The 16,092-nt window shown below is 37.2% G+C and overlaps 1 protein-coding gene across 1 annotated transcript; it reads right to left on the reverse strand.

Moving 5' to 3' along the window:
* Nucleotides 1–12,137: 12,137 nt before the first annotated feature.
* On the reverse strand, nucleotides 12,138–15,751 carry LOC111408413. Its single transcript, XM_023038176.1, has 10 exons — nucleotides 15,475–15,751; nucleotides 15,233–15,366; nucleotides 14,410–14,843; nucleotides 14,050–14,320; nucleotides 13,423–13,917; nucleotides 13,102–13,341; nucleotides 12,840–13,028; nucleotides 12,662–12,710; nucleotides 12,363–12,583; nucleotides 12,138–12,320 (listed from the first exon to the last, which is right to left on the reverse strand). The coding sequence occupies exons 1-10, from the start codon at nucleotides 15,749–15,751 to the stop codon at nucleotides 12,138–12,140; spliced, it is 2,493 nt and encodes an 830-aa protein (XP_022893944.1).
* Between the last annotated feature and the right edge of the window lie 341 nt (nucleotides 15,752–16,092).

Genomic DNA, 16,092 nt, shown 5'->3' on the forward strand with positions numbered 1-16,092 from the left:
AATTAAAACACGTATCAAAAGTGAAGCACGTAATTTGAGGACTTTGGGCAGCAAGTTCTCATATCGATATGTTGAATATAATTGTAATCATACTAAGAATCAAGAATTACATAATTATAAATTGATAAATCAAATTCATACGTGCGAAAGTCATCATTGATATAAATAGTGGTTGTAATTGTAATACCAGCCAGAACTTCCATCCTTACTTTTCGCAAAATATTAGTTTTCAATGGGACAAGCTAAAAATCATATGGAGAGGAGAGGGAACATAGCCTTTATATTGGAATTTATTTTGTCGTCCCATTATCGACTTAAATCCTATAATTCCGGCCCACATACTTGAAATTACCACATTACATCAAAAAAAACCCGTAAGCTGTAAAACGGCCCAAATTGATCACTTAATATAATTTGGCTAATCATAATGTCATTATGAGCCATACATCTAACCCATAAAATTTGTAATTGAATGTGAAGTTCACATATGAAATTATTCTAACACGATATCCATACCAAATAGAAACATGGCCTTGTTTTATTAAATTAAAAATTTTCATGTCTTAATTTCAAGTTAGTACGTGGCAATTTTCTCATTCAACTCAACAAAAACACATAATGGAAACAAGTTTTCTTGATTCATATACACCTTGGAAGAAAACAATTCATCAAATAAACAAGTATTTGATATAGTTTATTGTACAAGAAAATTTCGAAGAGTGTGATTATTCGAGAATTGGGGTTGCGTTCCTCCTATACCACAATCAAGAATTGAATCAAAAATATACTTTGTTGGAGGTGCAGATGGAGCTGAAACTAGAGCTTGAGGATAATAAGATGTATGTTTTAATAACAAGAATGAGCTTTTACTATTTCTAATAGTTTCAATAAGAAGTAATTAAATATATACTTTATATTTTGATTCTCTAGAAGAAATATGATTAAACTTTATTTTAATTTTATGCATTCGTCTTACCTTGTAATCTATTTATAGATAGTAAACTTTGACATTACAAGGAAAAAATATTAGGCACGTGTAACATTAGTACCAAACACGTGTTGGAGTTAACTCTTCTTCCTTCTAGTTTTTATTTGTTCGTTCCTTATTCATAACTTTTTATCTGTAACTGTATTTGTGCTCTTATATTGGATAATCACAATTGAGAAATACAATACGGACAATTTTTCAAGGAACATTGAGAAATGTTAAAAACCAAGAATTATGTGATCATCCACATGATCTCATCTTGATTTTATACAAATTTCAATCTGCTTTAATAATTCAAAATAGCTCTAAATTTTTTGTTTTTTTACAAAGCAAGTGACAAATACGTTATGAAGTTCTAGATACTAATTTTGAATCAAATACGTTATTTCTACAAGGTGGAAATTGTTGACCACACACGGTTCTACCCGCTAATTTTTATTTATTTATCGGTAAATGTGAAATTTCATAAATCAAAATTCATTTACAATCAAAGGCCAAATAACTAATACATATACACGGGCATACTCGAGTCAAACAAAAAAAGGATGTACCAACGGTAGTCTAAAGGCCTACTGCTAAAGATTCAAAGTGCGACTTAGGCTCAAGTCGAATGGTCTTGTTCTTACACATGGTGGATTTGTGAGTGTTGGATGGAAGGTTAATTTTTGTTTTATATAAATAGGGTTTAACCTTGTTCTACGCATAGTATGTGTTCCATCTTGTTCTCTCTCGTTTGTACTATCTAATTTGGTTCTTCTCCACAAAATCTTAAGTAAATTTTGATGTTTGCTTAGTGTAAGCGATTGAGAGGAATGCTGTGTTTACTGTGGTAAATTTTGTAGTATGTGAGGTGAGATCAAAACTTGAAGAAATCAAATGATTTCTTCGCACATGTTCTGAATAATCTTGACTTGATTACTAGTATATGGAGCAGAATTTACGTTGTAGATGCTTAATGAGTGAATAGCTTTAGAAGAACGTGAACATACGAACCCTTTAGTGGGTGAAAAAATAATTGTGATCGATTCTTTACTTTTTGCATATATTACTTTGTTAAAATTGAGTTTATACAATTGATTTGGAAAAACGTTTATTTTAGTTTTATGGATTCATCTTACCTTGTATTCTATTTATAGTAACAAACTTTGACATTCCAAGAAAAAAATGTTAAGACACGTGCAACATTCGTTCTGCAGCAAAAATTTCAAATCTTTAAAACCACAATAAACTTTCTTCAAATCTTTAATTCGTTACAGCTATTACCTCTAACTTTTTAAAACGCTGCAGGTGAGATCCCTTTGAACGATTTCCATTCACAGTTCCGTCAATTGACCAAAATTTAATTTTGACAATATTTTTAATATTTTAAAAATAAGTAAAAAGATAACTTTTTATTTATCACATTAAATAATTATATTTATTAAATTAAAAAATAAAAAAGAAGACAAAACAAAACAATCATCCTCTTTCTGTCACCCCAACTCAAACCTAAAATCAGCGTCTCGCGATTTACCTCCCTGAGCTGCTGAGGGGTTGGAGGTTCAGGGACGAGGATATAGTCTGGCGCAAGCTGGGACACCTCGTTAAAAAAAAAAAAAAAAAATTCAGCGTCCCGACCTCTGCCACCTCCATTTCCACCAACCACCTGTCATCGGCAACCACCATCCATCCCATCACAATCGCTACCAAACAACCTCTACCACCCAATTTACTGGAATCAGCAGGGTTACCGTCTAAGAGGGGGGCTGTTTTGGCTTATTGTTCTCGGGTGAAACAGAAGATGGAGTGTTTCAAGCCTTGGGTGGTTCGACTGAAAATTGAATACCGATGCTTCCATAAAAGTTATTACGGTCATGGTGGGTTGTGGGGCTGTTATCGAAAATCATAATGGAGTGGTGTTAGCACCGAAAGGAATTGCTTCAAGGTTGTCCGCAGAAGATGCAGAGGCATTAGCTCTTTGAGAAGGGCTTTAGTTTGCCCAAAGTTTGGATCTTCTTGTGTCTGAGATGGAATGTGGTGGAAGATGAGAATTGCAGGATAGAATCAACGAGGTTGTGTTGAAACTATATTATTCACAACAGTCGGATCGTGTGCAAAATGAACATTAGCCCCTTTTTACAAAAAATAAATCTGAAACTTCGATGATAAAGAAGTTGGGCAGTGATCACTAAAGAGCAAGATGAACTAGTGTCAAGGGAACCCCAAGCCGCTTGTCCCTTCTGCTCTAGAAGACTTAGAACAAGCATGGGTATTGGGCAACACCAAGAGGTTGTTCGATGATGATTGTGATGGGTTTAATGGTGGTGGCCGATGGCGGGTGGTTGGTGGAGGTTGGGTGGCTGATTTTGTTTTCTTTGTTTTTGTTTTTTTTTAATAAATGTAATTATTTAATGTGATAAATCGAAAATTACTCTTTTGCTCCTTTATAAAATATTAAAAATTTTATCAAAGTTAAATTTTTGGTCAACTAATAAAAGCTAGCTATAAGTTGTGTATTATCAACGATTTCTACATAAGGTGGTAAGACGATATCTTGTGGATAGAAACCTTCCCAAAAAGCCTCACTTGCAATGTATGGAAAGGTTAGGAATAACGGCTGCAACAAATCAAATGTTTGAGAAAAGTTTGCTAATTTTTCAAATGTTTGGAACTTTTGCTGCAATTATATTTTTTTGATAAACTAACGACCTTAATTTGACTTATAACCCAGCCCAATTAAAAATTACAGGATATGAGTAAGGTTATCTCACGCCTTGCTAGCAGCTGCAGTGTGGATGTTCGATTCCTGAGACAAAAAATTGAACTCCTTGTAAGCGCAGTGTACAGACAACTCTTGTTCCCTAACATGTTGAGACACATCCCGCGATTTACCTATCTCACAAAGCTCTAGGGGCGGGGCAATAGGGGCTCTCAAGGTTGGGTTTCAACCTTTATAATTAAGATTTTAATTCAAGTTAGTGTCAACAATTAATTTTAGCTTCACATTTTATGTGATCCTCATTTTTTCAATCACATATTTCATCAAATTCTATTAAAATTTACTAAAAATTTAAATTTAATCCTTGAAAAGTTTTATTGCTTTTAGGTTCTTTCCATCTTTCATTCCGTAGCAAATGTTCGTAGTTGGGAATTACAATTGACTCACACGCCTCTTCGAATTGGATTCTTCTTTCTTTCTCTCTCTAAATTCTCTCTTCAAAATCCAATGTGAAAATGATATAGCAAACGCTGCATTTTATAAGACTTTAGATGCTTTGTTGCCATTTGTGTATATGTACCTACATACACATGCATATGTATAAACAAGTCTTCATGCTTATGTCAACGTGTCATTAGCACCTTTTTTTTCCCATGGGTTTACATTAAATTGGAAAGGAATAACACTACGTAGATGAAATTTCAACTCCATACTTTTCTTGGGATTCTGCCCATGGCCATTTTTGCATAGAGGCTAGTGAGGTCCGCGCCTCAGGTCCAACATTTGAAGAGGCCTCAGATTTTAGCTCATTTCATTCCCCCCCTTTTTTTTTGGTGGATAAATTAGGCTCACTACTATTTTTTTTAATTAAAACTTTGATAAATTAAATCCATGTCATTCTATTTATAAATAAGGCCCAATAACATTTTTTTATTGTGAGAATTTCAATTTTAAATTAGGCCAATTTCAAATACAATAAAAGGGGACAAGCGGCGTAGGATTTCTCAACTCATGTTGCAGTGATTTCTTAATTCTACTCAACTTGTTCATCACACATGTAGTATTCGATTTATTTGTTTAAAATAAAAGAAATTTTATTAGACTTGGAAAAAATTAACGATGATCCTTAAACAAAGAGTAAAGTCGAGTCCATAGCGACATATGAATTTCAAAAATTTGATTTCTTACTTAGTATGGCAATCTGGTTTAGGTTGTTGCATACAGTCAGTATTATGACTAAATTTCTTTAAACCGAAAACATGGATATTGATGGTTCTATCGACATCTTACAATAAATTGTTTTATTTCTCGAAAATTATAGAAAAAATTGAATTTTTTATTGTCATGGATAAAATGATAAAAAGGGCAAGTAAAATAGGTATTGAAGATACATTCCGATAAAAACATATAATTGGAATAAAGAAACAATTTGACAAAAGTAGTAGCGATTAGATAAATCAATCAGTTGAAGAATCTTTTAAAGTTGAGGACTTCATTTTTATAATTAATCAAACTCTATCTTTTCTAAGATTATATTTGAACAATTTAAACAATATGAAGAGATATTTGAATTTTTATTAAATTTGGAAAGGTAGAGACGTGCAATTTTTTCAATTTGTTGAATCATTGTATGAATTTTGAGACGTATTGAGAACATAATGGACGTTCAAATATTAATAGAAATGATTTATATTTTGAGTTACATGTCTTGATGTGCTATATGCTAAGTGAAACAACAAGAGTAATTGAAGTACTACAATATTGAAAGATATCTCAAATGCTGATATTACTTACACAATTTTGTTAACCATATCTTATCTCCGACCAACTATATTACAAGAAAGATTGAATACGACATACTTCTATGTGAAAAAACTCACATGATTGTTCCTTTCAAAGCTAAAATTCTACCTACTTCGATTCTTGATGTATGAATATTGTTTATGTGTATATATACACATATACTGCAGTAGTTTGTATGTATATTTATTATGTCAAAAAAATTAACCATTTGATGCTTTATTGTTGCAGACTTATCCAGTCATTTCATTGCATTTTTTCTCTCAGTTGGATTTCTGTCAAAGATTAGAATAAATCCTTAGGAGAAATTTGATTAAACTTTATTTTAGCTTTATGCATTCATCTTACCTTGCAATATATTTATAGATAATAAACTGTTACATTGCGAAGAAAAAAATGTTTAGACTCGTGCAACATTCATGTCAAACATATATTTGAGTTATTTCTCTTCTTCTTCCTTTTTATTTGTTTTTTCCTTATCTATAAATTTAACATGTAAATGTAATTGCATTCTTATGATTGATAATGCCGATTGAGCAATATACAATATGGACAATTTTCCATGGAATATTGGGAAATGATAAAAATAAAAGAATTATGTTATCATTCCAAATCATCTTTATCTTTGAATCTTGAGTCTACAATATGCTTCAATGTTATTTTTGTTAAATGGGTCCCACCTCATGATGAATAAAAAGAAAAAGCCCAACTCTCTTTAATTTCCTTTAGGGCAACAATTGTGGATACACATATATATAAATTCTCCCAAAATCGTGGCTGGATGTGGAGAATTGAGAGACAAAGAAATTCTATTGCCAATAATTTGTGAATGAGAGAGAGAAAAATTCAATGGTCAAAAATGACAGCTATAGAGTGTGAGAATTGACCTTGGTTTTCATTGAGAGAAACATAAACCATTGCTGCCGAAGTAAAACCGGCTATGCAAGTGTAGGAAGAAAAAAGATTTTTCTTCAATTTTGGGTGTGGATTCACACATGTTATTTTTCTTTCTTCTCTACATAATACAAATTGGAACTTTCTCTAAGATATATTTTGGATTAGTATTCAAAGTAGGTTCTCACAAGGTTAATCAATTTGGTGATTTGTGGTGAGATAATTGTTGTCTTAGAGATAGATTATTGTGGTATTTCCAATTTGTGGAGAATTCAAGTTATGGGGCATAAACTTGAATATTGTAATCTATATTAATTATTATAGTAAATTTTTGGCCGAAATTTCCCCATGGTTTTTTTCCTCTACATTGGAGGGTTTTTTCCACGTAAAATTTGGTATTGTGTTTTCTTATTTTTACTTGGATTATTTATTTGCATAGTTGATCGTTCTAATTAATTGATTGGATTGGTAAATTTATTCTTGCAATAATTAAAATTGCCCAACAGTTTTTTCCCTTTTTAATTGCATGATAATAATAAATATGTCTTAACATAATTGTAATAAGTGTCATATGCAAGAAGTTGGCATTGTCCACCCAATTTGATTAACGTGAATCAAAAATGATTTTGGGATATGGATGTCAAGAAATTTGGATTGAAAATCCAAATACTCTAAATTATGTAGCTTGAAGACTGTGGCTTGATCATATTTCTCTATCAATATTTAAGCCAAATCTAAACATGGCTTTGTGATATAAAATTTTGATTTTCCAAGATGTTTTAATTTCATGTTAGACATCTGAAAACTTTCTCATTCAACTCAAGAAAAAAATAGTAATGGAAACAAATTTTTTGGATTCATGTGCACTTTGAAAGAAAACAATTCATGTTGGTAATTGTAGACGGTGAGTTCTGAAGCCAAGAAATCGGATTAGGTGGGCTACCAGCAATCCTGTGGAACTGAAGAAAAATAGAACAAAGGAAAATGACCGTAAAAAGATCTTAAAAAGACAACGGTGTGGTGTCGGCCGAAGACCCTCCAACGATCAAGTCAGTAAATCTTGTTGAAAGTTTGATAAATGCCATGTGGAAGAAAGAAGAAATGAATTAGAGTCTAGTGGATTCTGATACCTGAATGCTTGACCGACTACTGAATTTATAGGAGTAGGATAATCGTTTAGGGAGGGATTGGCGAGGATTCTCCGAGATTTCGTGGTTGGTTGGAGCCAAATCTAATCCGATCTATTCAGTTGAGATATCATATTCGTTTGTAGAAAACTCTCACCAGATCTTAATAGATCGTAACATGATCTATCTGGAATATAGATTATCGGAGATTTCGAATTGACATGTAGGTCATGGATTGTGTATTCAGGTTGATTGTTATAATGAGTTGGGCTGATGATGACGCGGTTGAATCGTATGTGGACCCTGGTCTATATTTGGGTCACTTGGACTAGTAAATTAATTTTTACCACTACAATTTGTCCCCTACTCTTTTATACGAGTTCTACTTGAATGGAAGAGTAATTCGGGTTCAGGGATGATCGGATCCTTGGTTGAGAGCGAATTCGGATCGTAGGGCGGATCATTCGATTACATGGTGATGTGTGAGAATCATCTAGTCGTTTAAAAATATCATGGAGATTTCTAGTCACTTGTCCAACCGTGTAATTTTTTAGGTTGCAAGACGGATATTTGTCTTGTTTAGCATGATTCAATAGCTCTCATTTGGCTCGGAGGCCAAGCGATAATTTTTTCTAAAAATTTATTGAATGGCCCATGTGATGAACATCAATAATTTATATAATAATATTATATATATATAATGAAATATTACAATGTTCGCACAGCTCGAAAACCGTGTGAAATGGTAAAGATCACCACACGGCTTCCGAGCTGTGTGGTAAGATCCATTTAGTGGCATGCATGCCACGTGTTGCATGCATGCAACAACTTGTGCCCATGGGCACAAGTTATACACCACTCAGCAAAATGTCGAGTGGTGTTGTAAATTTTTTTGTTGCATGCATGCAACAACTTGTACCCATGGGCATAAGTTATATACCACTCGGCATTTTTCCGAGTGGTGTTGTAAATTTTTTTTCAATCCGTCTAGGCCATGCGGTATGTACCCCTTGATTTTCTAGTTAGATTGATCAGTGCATCCATTCGAAAAAGAAGATCGTCAATTCGTCTAGATCATGTCATACGCATCGCTTGTTTTTCCATTCCAAGTGGTGAATATATTCACATGAAAGAAAAATGTAGTCGATCTATCTAGACCATGTCATATTAGCAGCTTGGTTTACTAGCCCAAAAGATCAACGTGCCCATTGGGAAGAAAATTATTTATCTGGCTAGATAGTACAATGCGTCCTAATGACAAATTAGTCGGAAGGCCTCATGTTCATTTGCAAGGTTCAGCGAGCATATTCTGTCAATGGTTCTGATCGCATTTATGAACTCGTTTACTCATCTCATTTAGAGTGTCAATTTCTATAATTTAAGGCCTCATGTCCTCATTGTTCAAATGACTTGAGCTCTCTTCAAGAAGCTTTTGAGATCCTGGTAAGTTTTCCTTTTCTATTCTTCAAGTTCTTGTTTTGTTTTTGAATGTTCTTTGAGCGTTCTTCAATCATTTTTCCAAGTTCTTTGTTGGTTGAATATGTTTTGATTTGGTGTTTCTAGATTTTGATCCGTTGCGAAGTGAAGTTGTTAGTGAATAGTCGTTTTTGATGAACAATGGATTGGAGTGATTTTTCTGACGCTCCGTACGAAATTCTGGCTGAAGCATGGCCGACTGATGATATAAATAAGTCTGACAATTGGGGTGAAAACTCGTGGTTGGACGATTATGTGGGTCCGGATTGTCCAGACGAGCCACCATTGGTGGGGTTTGTATGCGATCCAGGGATTCATTCCTCTCATGAGATTGTTCTAGAGAGCATTGTTATCAGTCGTGGTCCGTCCGATCCAAGTCGTGATGATGACCAGCCTAGATATGATTCGTACGAGCAGAGCTATCCAAGTGGTAGTAATATCGTGTTTAATAAGAACATATTGAGCAAGCTGAACGAAAATGACTTGGTAAGAATCCGAGATGCCTATGATATTCCTGCATTAGTTAAACTTCATCTACCACGACCACACGAAAGGGTTTCGTGGAATGTCCCAGGTTGGGTTTTTTTCTATGAGTTGCCATTTAAAGACGGCTTTCGATTTTTGATTCTCCACGCGGTCACGATGGTATTAGAGTATTTCGAGATTGCACCCAGCCAACTTATACCTAACTCTTGGAGATTGCTTTTAGCACTTCAGGTCTTAACCGAGTGGCATGATATCTCGTTCAGCATGCCAGAGCTACTTTATCAGGGAACACGATGGTAAGAAGGGTGTTTTTCCTTAAGTGCAAGGAAAAATGTTGATCGATTGATAGTTGGCCTTTCTTCTAGGGATAAGGGCTAGAAATGGTCTTATTTCCTCTCATTAGGTGACTTGGTTTGGTTGGAGAGTTACCATTTCCCTTCGGCATGGTCCCGCGGTAAGTTTTGCAGACCGTTTACTTTCAATACACTTTACTGATTTCAGGTTTTTATTTTATTTTCTTGCAGGTCTTCGTATCAACACGTGGCCAGTCGAAGGATTGTTCGTAAGGAAGTGCATTTCCAAGATCTTAGCGATACCAAAGAGTCGGAGGGATTGCTAACTCCTTTTACCTCCAAAAGTCCTTTCTTCAAGCAGCTTGTGGGAGCACATTTCGATCGAACCAAGAGGTGTTCTTTCCAATTTTTCGAGATATAAGATCCCTATTGTAATGACAAAGAGAGGTATGGAAATTCTTGACAGTAACCTTCATATGATTGGCCCACTTAACTTAACCGATCGTGAGATTGCAGATCGAATTATGTCAACAGTGGTAGGATCTTTGCTCGATGCTTTGGAAAGGAGAAAGGCGAAGGAGAAGTCTAAAAAGGTTTCTCTTTACATAGTATTAGCTGACACCCCAATTCCGTCCGATGGTCTTTCCAGCTAGACGGAGCCGCCTGATGCTCTTTCCCCGTCTATCCGAAAACGCGATCGACTGGGGCCATTGTCGTTAGACGAAGACTCGATACTGCTTACCTTCCCATCAGTCTCTTCTGCCTTTTCTAACCCTGGGGTGGCGACACTTGGCAAGGGACTTTTATTTCCTAAAGATCGAGTGCGCTATGAACAACTTGGTCCAGTTAAGGTAGCTGAAAACACGATGGCTTAGGCATTCCAGGTATGATATTTTTAGATACTTCTTTATAGATAACCCAGTTGGCTGACATGAACTTACTCCATTGATTCCAGGTACTGCAAGGGGCCATTTTTTGGAAGAACGAAGCCATTAGGCAGGCTAGAAAGGTACGCTCATTGCAGGATGTGAATACTTCATTGCGTGGGGAAAATGAAAGTTTGAGGACAGAGAAGCAAGATGCTGATTTGGCCACTAGCAAGGCGCTGGATGAGCTAGCCGAGGTGGTTCGCGAGAAGCTTGCATTGGAGTAGGAACTTGCAAACTAGAAGAAATCTTCAGGGGATCAGATCACTTCTCTGGAAGACCGTTTGGAGAACTGTCAGTTGGAAATTGAGATAGCCACTTGGGCCTTTCTTTTGAATGATTATAAGAAAGGAAGGCACGTTAACTGGGACGTAGATAAAGCTATTGCCAATTATGCGGAGTTGTGCCAATTGCTTGGTATGTCGAATACTTTGGAGGAGTAGCCCGAAGTTGGGGCTTCATCCAGCGATGGAACCGGGAATACTGATGATGGGCAAGTTTAGGTGCCTTTGGAAGCAAATTTTCCAAGTGTGCATTTCGGTCATATTTTCTTTCAAGCTTATGTATTAGTATTTGTGCGAGTCATGTTTGAACTCTTGTCTTTCCAAACTATATAATTTGTAGACTTATTGGAGTTATGCGCCTAATTGCAAAAAACTCGTGAAGTATTGAACGTAGAATTTTATTTGTAATAGAAGTGTGACCATAATATTGGCACAGAAATCGGACTTGTTTTCTCATCATAAAAATAAAGTAGACTCATCAAAGTACTTTTACAAAGGATTGGATCAGACCAGTCCGTCTGATTTAGTAGGTAATTTTATTAACTGCTCTGGAGACAGTTGAGTCTTTGTTTGGATCGGCCTCATGGTTAGGGTAATGCTACCACTATCTAGCAATTGTGTGTTCTTCTTCGTTCGGACGGCTTGAAGGCAACTGTGTGGTCTTTTTCATCCAAATGACTTGATGCAATTTATATGCTTATTTCTCTTGACTCAAAAATAGCTTTTGACACCTGCATGGGATTTTCTTTCCAAAATTCAAGAATTCCCAAATCATTGGTGATGAGAAAAGTTTGACATCCCATACATTTCTCCCTTTGGTGAATCTCATGGGAGTAAAGAGGGTTAGGTCCACCGATGGCATTTTTGCCATCGGCTCTTCGATGCTTAAGTCAGTACGAATTTTGAATGAAGATAAAAATGCCAAATAAAAAAGAAGAGTTTAGAAGACTTAGGAATAATATTTGTGGGGGTGGATGGCGCTCCAGCTTGACATTTTCTCGTCGATCCTCCTAAAAGCAAAGAAGGTTAGGATTGCGGATGGAATTTCTACCATCGGCTCTTCAATGCTTAAGTCAGTATGGATTCCAAATGAAAATTAAAATGCCAAATAAAAAAGAAGAGTTTAGAAGGCTTAAAAATAATATTTACGAAGGTGGATGGCGTTTCAGCTGTTGGTGATATCTCTACAGTCTTGGGTGCATAGCTTATAAGCTCCTTGCCCAACGACCTTTGTGATCAGGTATGATCCTTCCCAATTTGCTGCAAGCTTTCCGGCACCAGCTTCCTTGGCGTTTTGAAATACTCTTTGCAGCATCCATTCGCCTTCTTTGAAGGTTCTAGCTCTCACCTGCCTGTTGAAATGTTGGGCGATTTTTCATTGATAAGCAACCGTATGAATCAAAGTTCTTTCTCTTCGTTCATCCGCCAAATCTAACTCATGGCACAACTCGACTTGATTCTGCTCATCAGTTGTCCATTCATACCGAAATGTTGGAGTGCCTATTTCTACTGGTATGATCGCTTCCATGTTGTAAGCTAACGAGAAAGGCGTTTCACCAGTGGATGTTCGAACAGTGGTGCGATATGACCAAAGGACACCAGGCAACTTGTCTGTTCATTTTCCTTTAGCATCAGATAGTCTTTTCTTTAATGTGTTCATGACAGTCTTATTGGAAAATTCAGCCTAACCATTGGCTTGGGGATATCGCGGAGTGGAGAAGTTTAGCTTGATGTTCCACTATTTACAAAAATTTTGAAACCCGGTGCTTATAAACTGTGTCCCATTGTCCGTAACTATTTCCTTTGGGACTCTAAACCTGCATATTACATTTTTTCAGATAAATTGGATAACTTCACGATCATGTACCTTTGAGAGTGCCTCAGCTTCAATCCATTTCGTGAAATAGTCTGTGACTGCTAGCATGAAAACTCGTTGTCCTGGAGCAGCGGAGAGTTTTCCAATATGTCCATCCCCCATTTCATGAACGACCAAGGTGAAAGAATGGGGTTGAGCCGTTCTGGTGGAAGGTGGGAGACATTGGCAAATCGTTGGCATCTGTCACATTTTTTAATGTGATTAACAGAGTCGGTCCCCATGGTTGGCCAATAGTACCCCGCGGTTAGTGCACAATACGCCAGGCTCCGGGCTCCCGAGTGATTATCACACTCCCCTTCATGAAGTTCAGCCAAGACATATTCGACCTCTGCGTTGCTGATGCATCGGAGATAGGGTCTAGAGAATGATCTTTTATACAACTTATGTCTATAATGCAAAATCTCGCAGCCTTAGCTTTAGTTCGTCGAGCTTCATTCTTATCTGCTGGCAACTCATCAATTTGGAGGTACCTGATGATCGGTGTCATCCAGGACTATTTCTCGAATGAATGAATACTATTATTCTCGTCGGATTTTCAAACTGTTGGCCATTGCAAGTAAACTACCGGGATTACCTTACTTTGTTTCATATTCATAGTTGCTCCGAGGCTGGCTAGTGCGTCTGCTTGGATGTTTTCAGTTCGTGGGACTTGAGTGATATGGAACTCATCAAACTCTTTGCAGAGCCGCTTGGCCAACTCTAGGTAGGATGTCATCTTTATGTCTTTGGCAAGGAAGGTGCCCTGTACTTGGTTTACAATAAGCTGAAAATGACTGTAGATGTCTATTCGGGTGATTTCGATCTCTTTTGCTAAGACTAGTCCAACAATAAGTGCTTCGTAATCTACCTCATTGTTGGTTGCCTTGAATTCACACCTAATTGCCTGTTCTATTTGATCTCCTTCCGGTGATGTTAAGACAATGCTAAGTCCTGTACCATTGATGTTGCTCGACCCGTCTACCTGGAGCGTCCATATGCCTGTTTCCTGTCCATTTGTCAAGCAGAGAAGTTCTCTTTGGGCCAAAACATGTGAGTTAGGTGCAAAATCAGCGATGAAACCCGTGAGTACCTGAGATTTGATGGCAGTGCGGGGTATAAAGGAAATATCATATTCAGTTAATTCGACGACCCATTTGGTTAGTCATCCGGACAACTCGGGTTTATGGAGTATTTGTTTTAGTAGAAACGATGTCACGACTACTATTGAATGGCTCTGGAAGTACGGTCTTAGCTTTCGAGCTGCACTAACAAGTGACAAAGCTAATTTCTCCAGTTGGCTATAGCGGGTTTCTGCATCCAGCAATGCCTTGCTAACATAGTAGATTGGGAGTTGCTTTCCATGTTCTTCACAGACCAAGACTGCGCTGACCGTCATCTCCGAAACTGCCAAGTACATGTATAGTTGTTTCCGTCTTTCGATTTCGATAGGAGTGGTGGTGATGTCAGATGTTGTTTGAGTTTCTGAAGCACTTCTTCGCATGTCGAGGTCCATTTGAAAGTTTTATTTTTCCTTAATATGTTATAGAACTTTTGACATTTCTTTGAAGATTGGGAGATGAACCTGTTAAGAGTTGCAAGCCTTCCAGTAAGCCTTTGAACTTCCTTGATACAAGTTGGAGATGGAATGTTAATGATTGATTGGATTTGGTCCGAATTTGCTTCGATTTCCCGTTGTGTTACTAAGTAACCCAGAAACTTGCCAGAGGATACTCTGAATGAACACTTGGACGGATTAAGCTTCATGTTGTATTTCTTTAGAACCTCGAAAGACTGCTTAAGGTGGTCTATTTGTTGCTTTGCAATCAAAGACTTCACCAGCATATCGTCAATGTAGACTTCCATGGATTTTTTGAGTTGCTCAGCGAACATACGATTTACTAGTCGTTGATATGTTGCTCCCGCGTTTTTTAGTCCGAATGGCATAACCTTGTAACAGAACGTGTCTCGCTCTGTCATGAAAGTGATTTTCTCTTGGTCAGCTGGGTGCATCAATATCTATTTGTACCCGAAGAAAGCATCCATAAAGCTTAGAAGCTCATATCCAGCTGTCGAATCGACCATCATGTCTATATGTGGAAGAGGGAAGCTATCCTTCGGACATGCCTTATTTAGGTCTATAAAATCGATGCAAGCTCTCCACTTATCGTTCTTCTTTTTCACCACGACGACATTTGCCAATCTGGGTAGTTGACTTCTCGTATGGAACCTGCTTCCAAAAGCTTTTGGACCTCTTCATTAATGATTCGGGCGCGAATCTTCTTCGCTTTTGTTTGATCGAAATGTAATGGGGATCAACATTCTATTTGTGCGTTATTACCTCCGGGTCAACACCAGTTATGTCAGTATAGGACCAAGTGAAACAGTTATGGTGTTCCATGAGGAACTTGATCAGGCATTTCCTGAGCTCTGGTTCTAACCTTGCTCTGACTCGAGTTTTGTGATCTGGGAAGTCGGGGTGGATCTGTATTTCGTCTAGTTCTTCCACATCTGGTTGATTTGGGATGGTGGGCTGGGATTGCTATAAAGGAGATCGGTCAGAGTGGAGTGAATTTTAGTAACACTCCCTAGAATCCCTTTGGTCGCCAAGAATTTCTCTTATTCCCCATTTGATTGGGAAACGGAGTACCTGATGAAACGTTGATCGTCCGGCATGTAATGTTATCTTCTGGAATTCCCATTGCCTTAACGGTCTCCAGGAAAAGTACGTTTGCACTACTGCTGTTGTCTATCAAAATGCACTTGACTAAGCAGTTGACGATGTTCGAAGATATGACCAAAGCATCATGGTGCGGATTGAGTAGCTGCGTAGCCTCAGATGTCGTAAAGCTAATGATCTGTGGTGTGTCTGATTGTCTTATTTGGCTTAGATTTTGACAGAAGTGAGTTGCTCGACGCGCGTGCATTCGTGTCGCTGCCCTTGTTATTCCACTAACTTCCGATCCGCCAATGATGAAGTTAATGGTTCAATCTTGTGTTGGTGCGGCCACTGGTTCGGAGCTTTGCTTACCGTGCTATTGTTGTTGTTGTCTTGCGACGTTCTCCTTTCCTTTATTGGTTAGAAGGTCTGTAAGACATCCCTACTTCAATAATTTAGCTACTCCCACCCTCAAAGCAATACAATCATCTGTGCGGTGGCCATGGTTGGCGTGAAACTCACACCATTTACTTTTATCTCGCTGGTCACTAGAGCTTCTCATCTTTCCGGGCTAATTCACTGTGCTGCCCATTCCCTTCAATATTGCAA

Source organism: Olea europaea, chromosome 13 (genome assembly GCF_002742605.1).
Source record: "Olea europaea var. sylvestris chromosome 13, O_europaea_v1, whole genome shotgun sequence".
Taxonomy (NCBI): Eukaryota; Viridiplantae; Streptophyta; class Magnoliopsida; order Lamiales; family Oleaceae; genus Olea; species Olea europaea.

Bases quoted from the DNA above. Each gene is read 5' to 3' on its own strand.
- LOC111408413 (XM_023038176.1), bottom strand. From the start codon at position 15,751: ATGCACGCGCGTCGAGCAACTCACTTCTGTCAAAATCTAAGCCAAATA. The intron at 14,844-15,232 runs GTTCCTCATGGA...GGGTACAAATAG, and splicing joins CTCAGGAAATGCCTGATCAA to ATATTGATGCACCCAGCTGA. The intron at 13,029-13,101 runs GTGCACTAACCG...AAAATGTGACAG, and splicing joins AGCCCGGAGCCTGGCGTATT to ATGCCAACGATTTGCCAATG.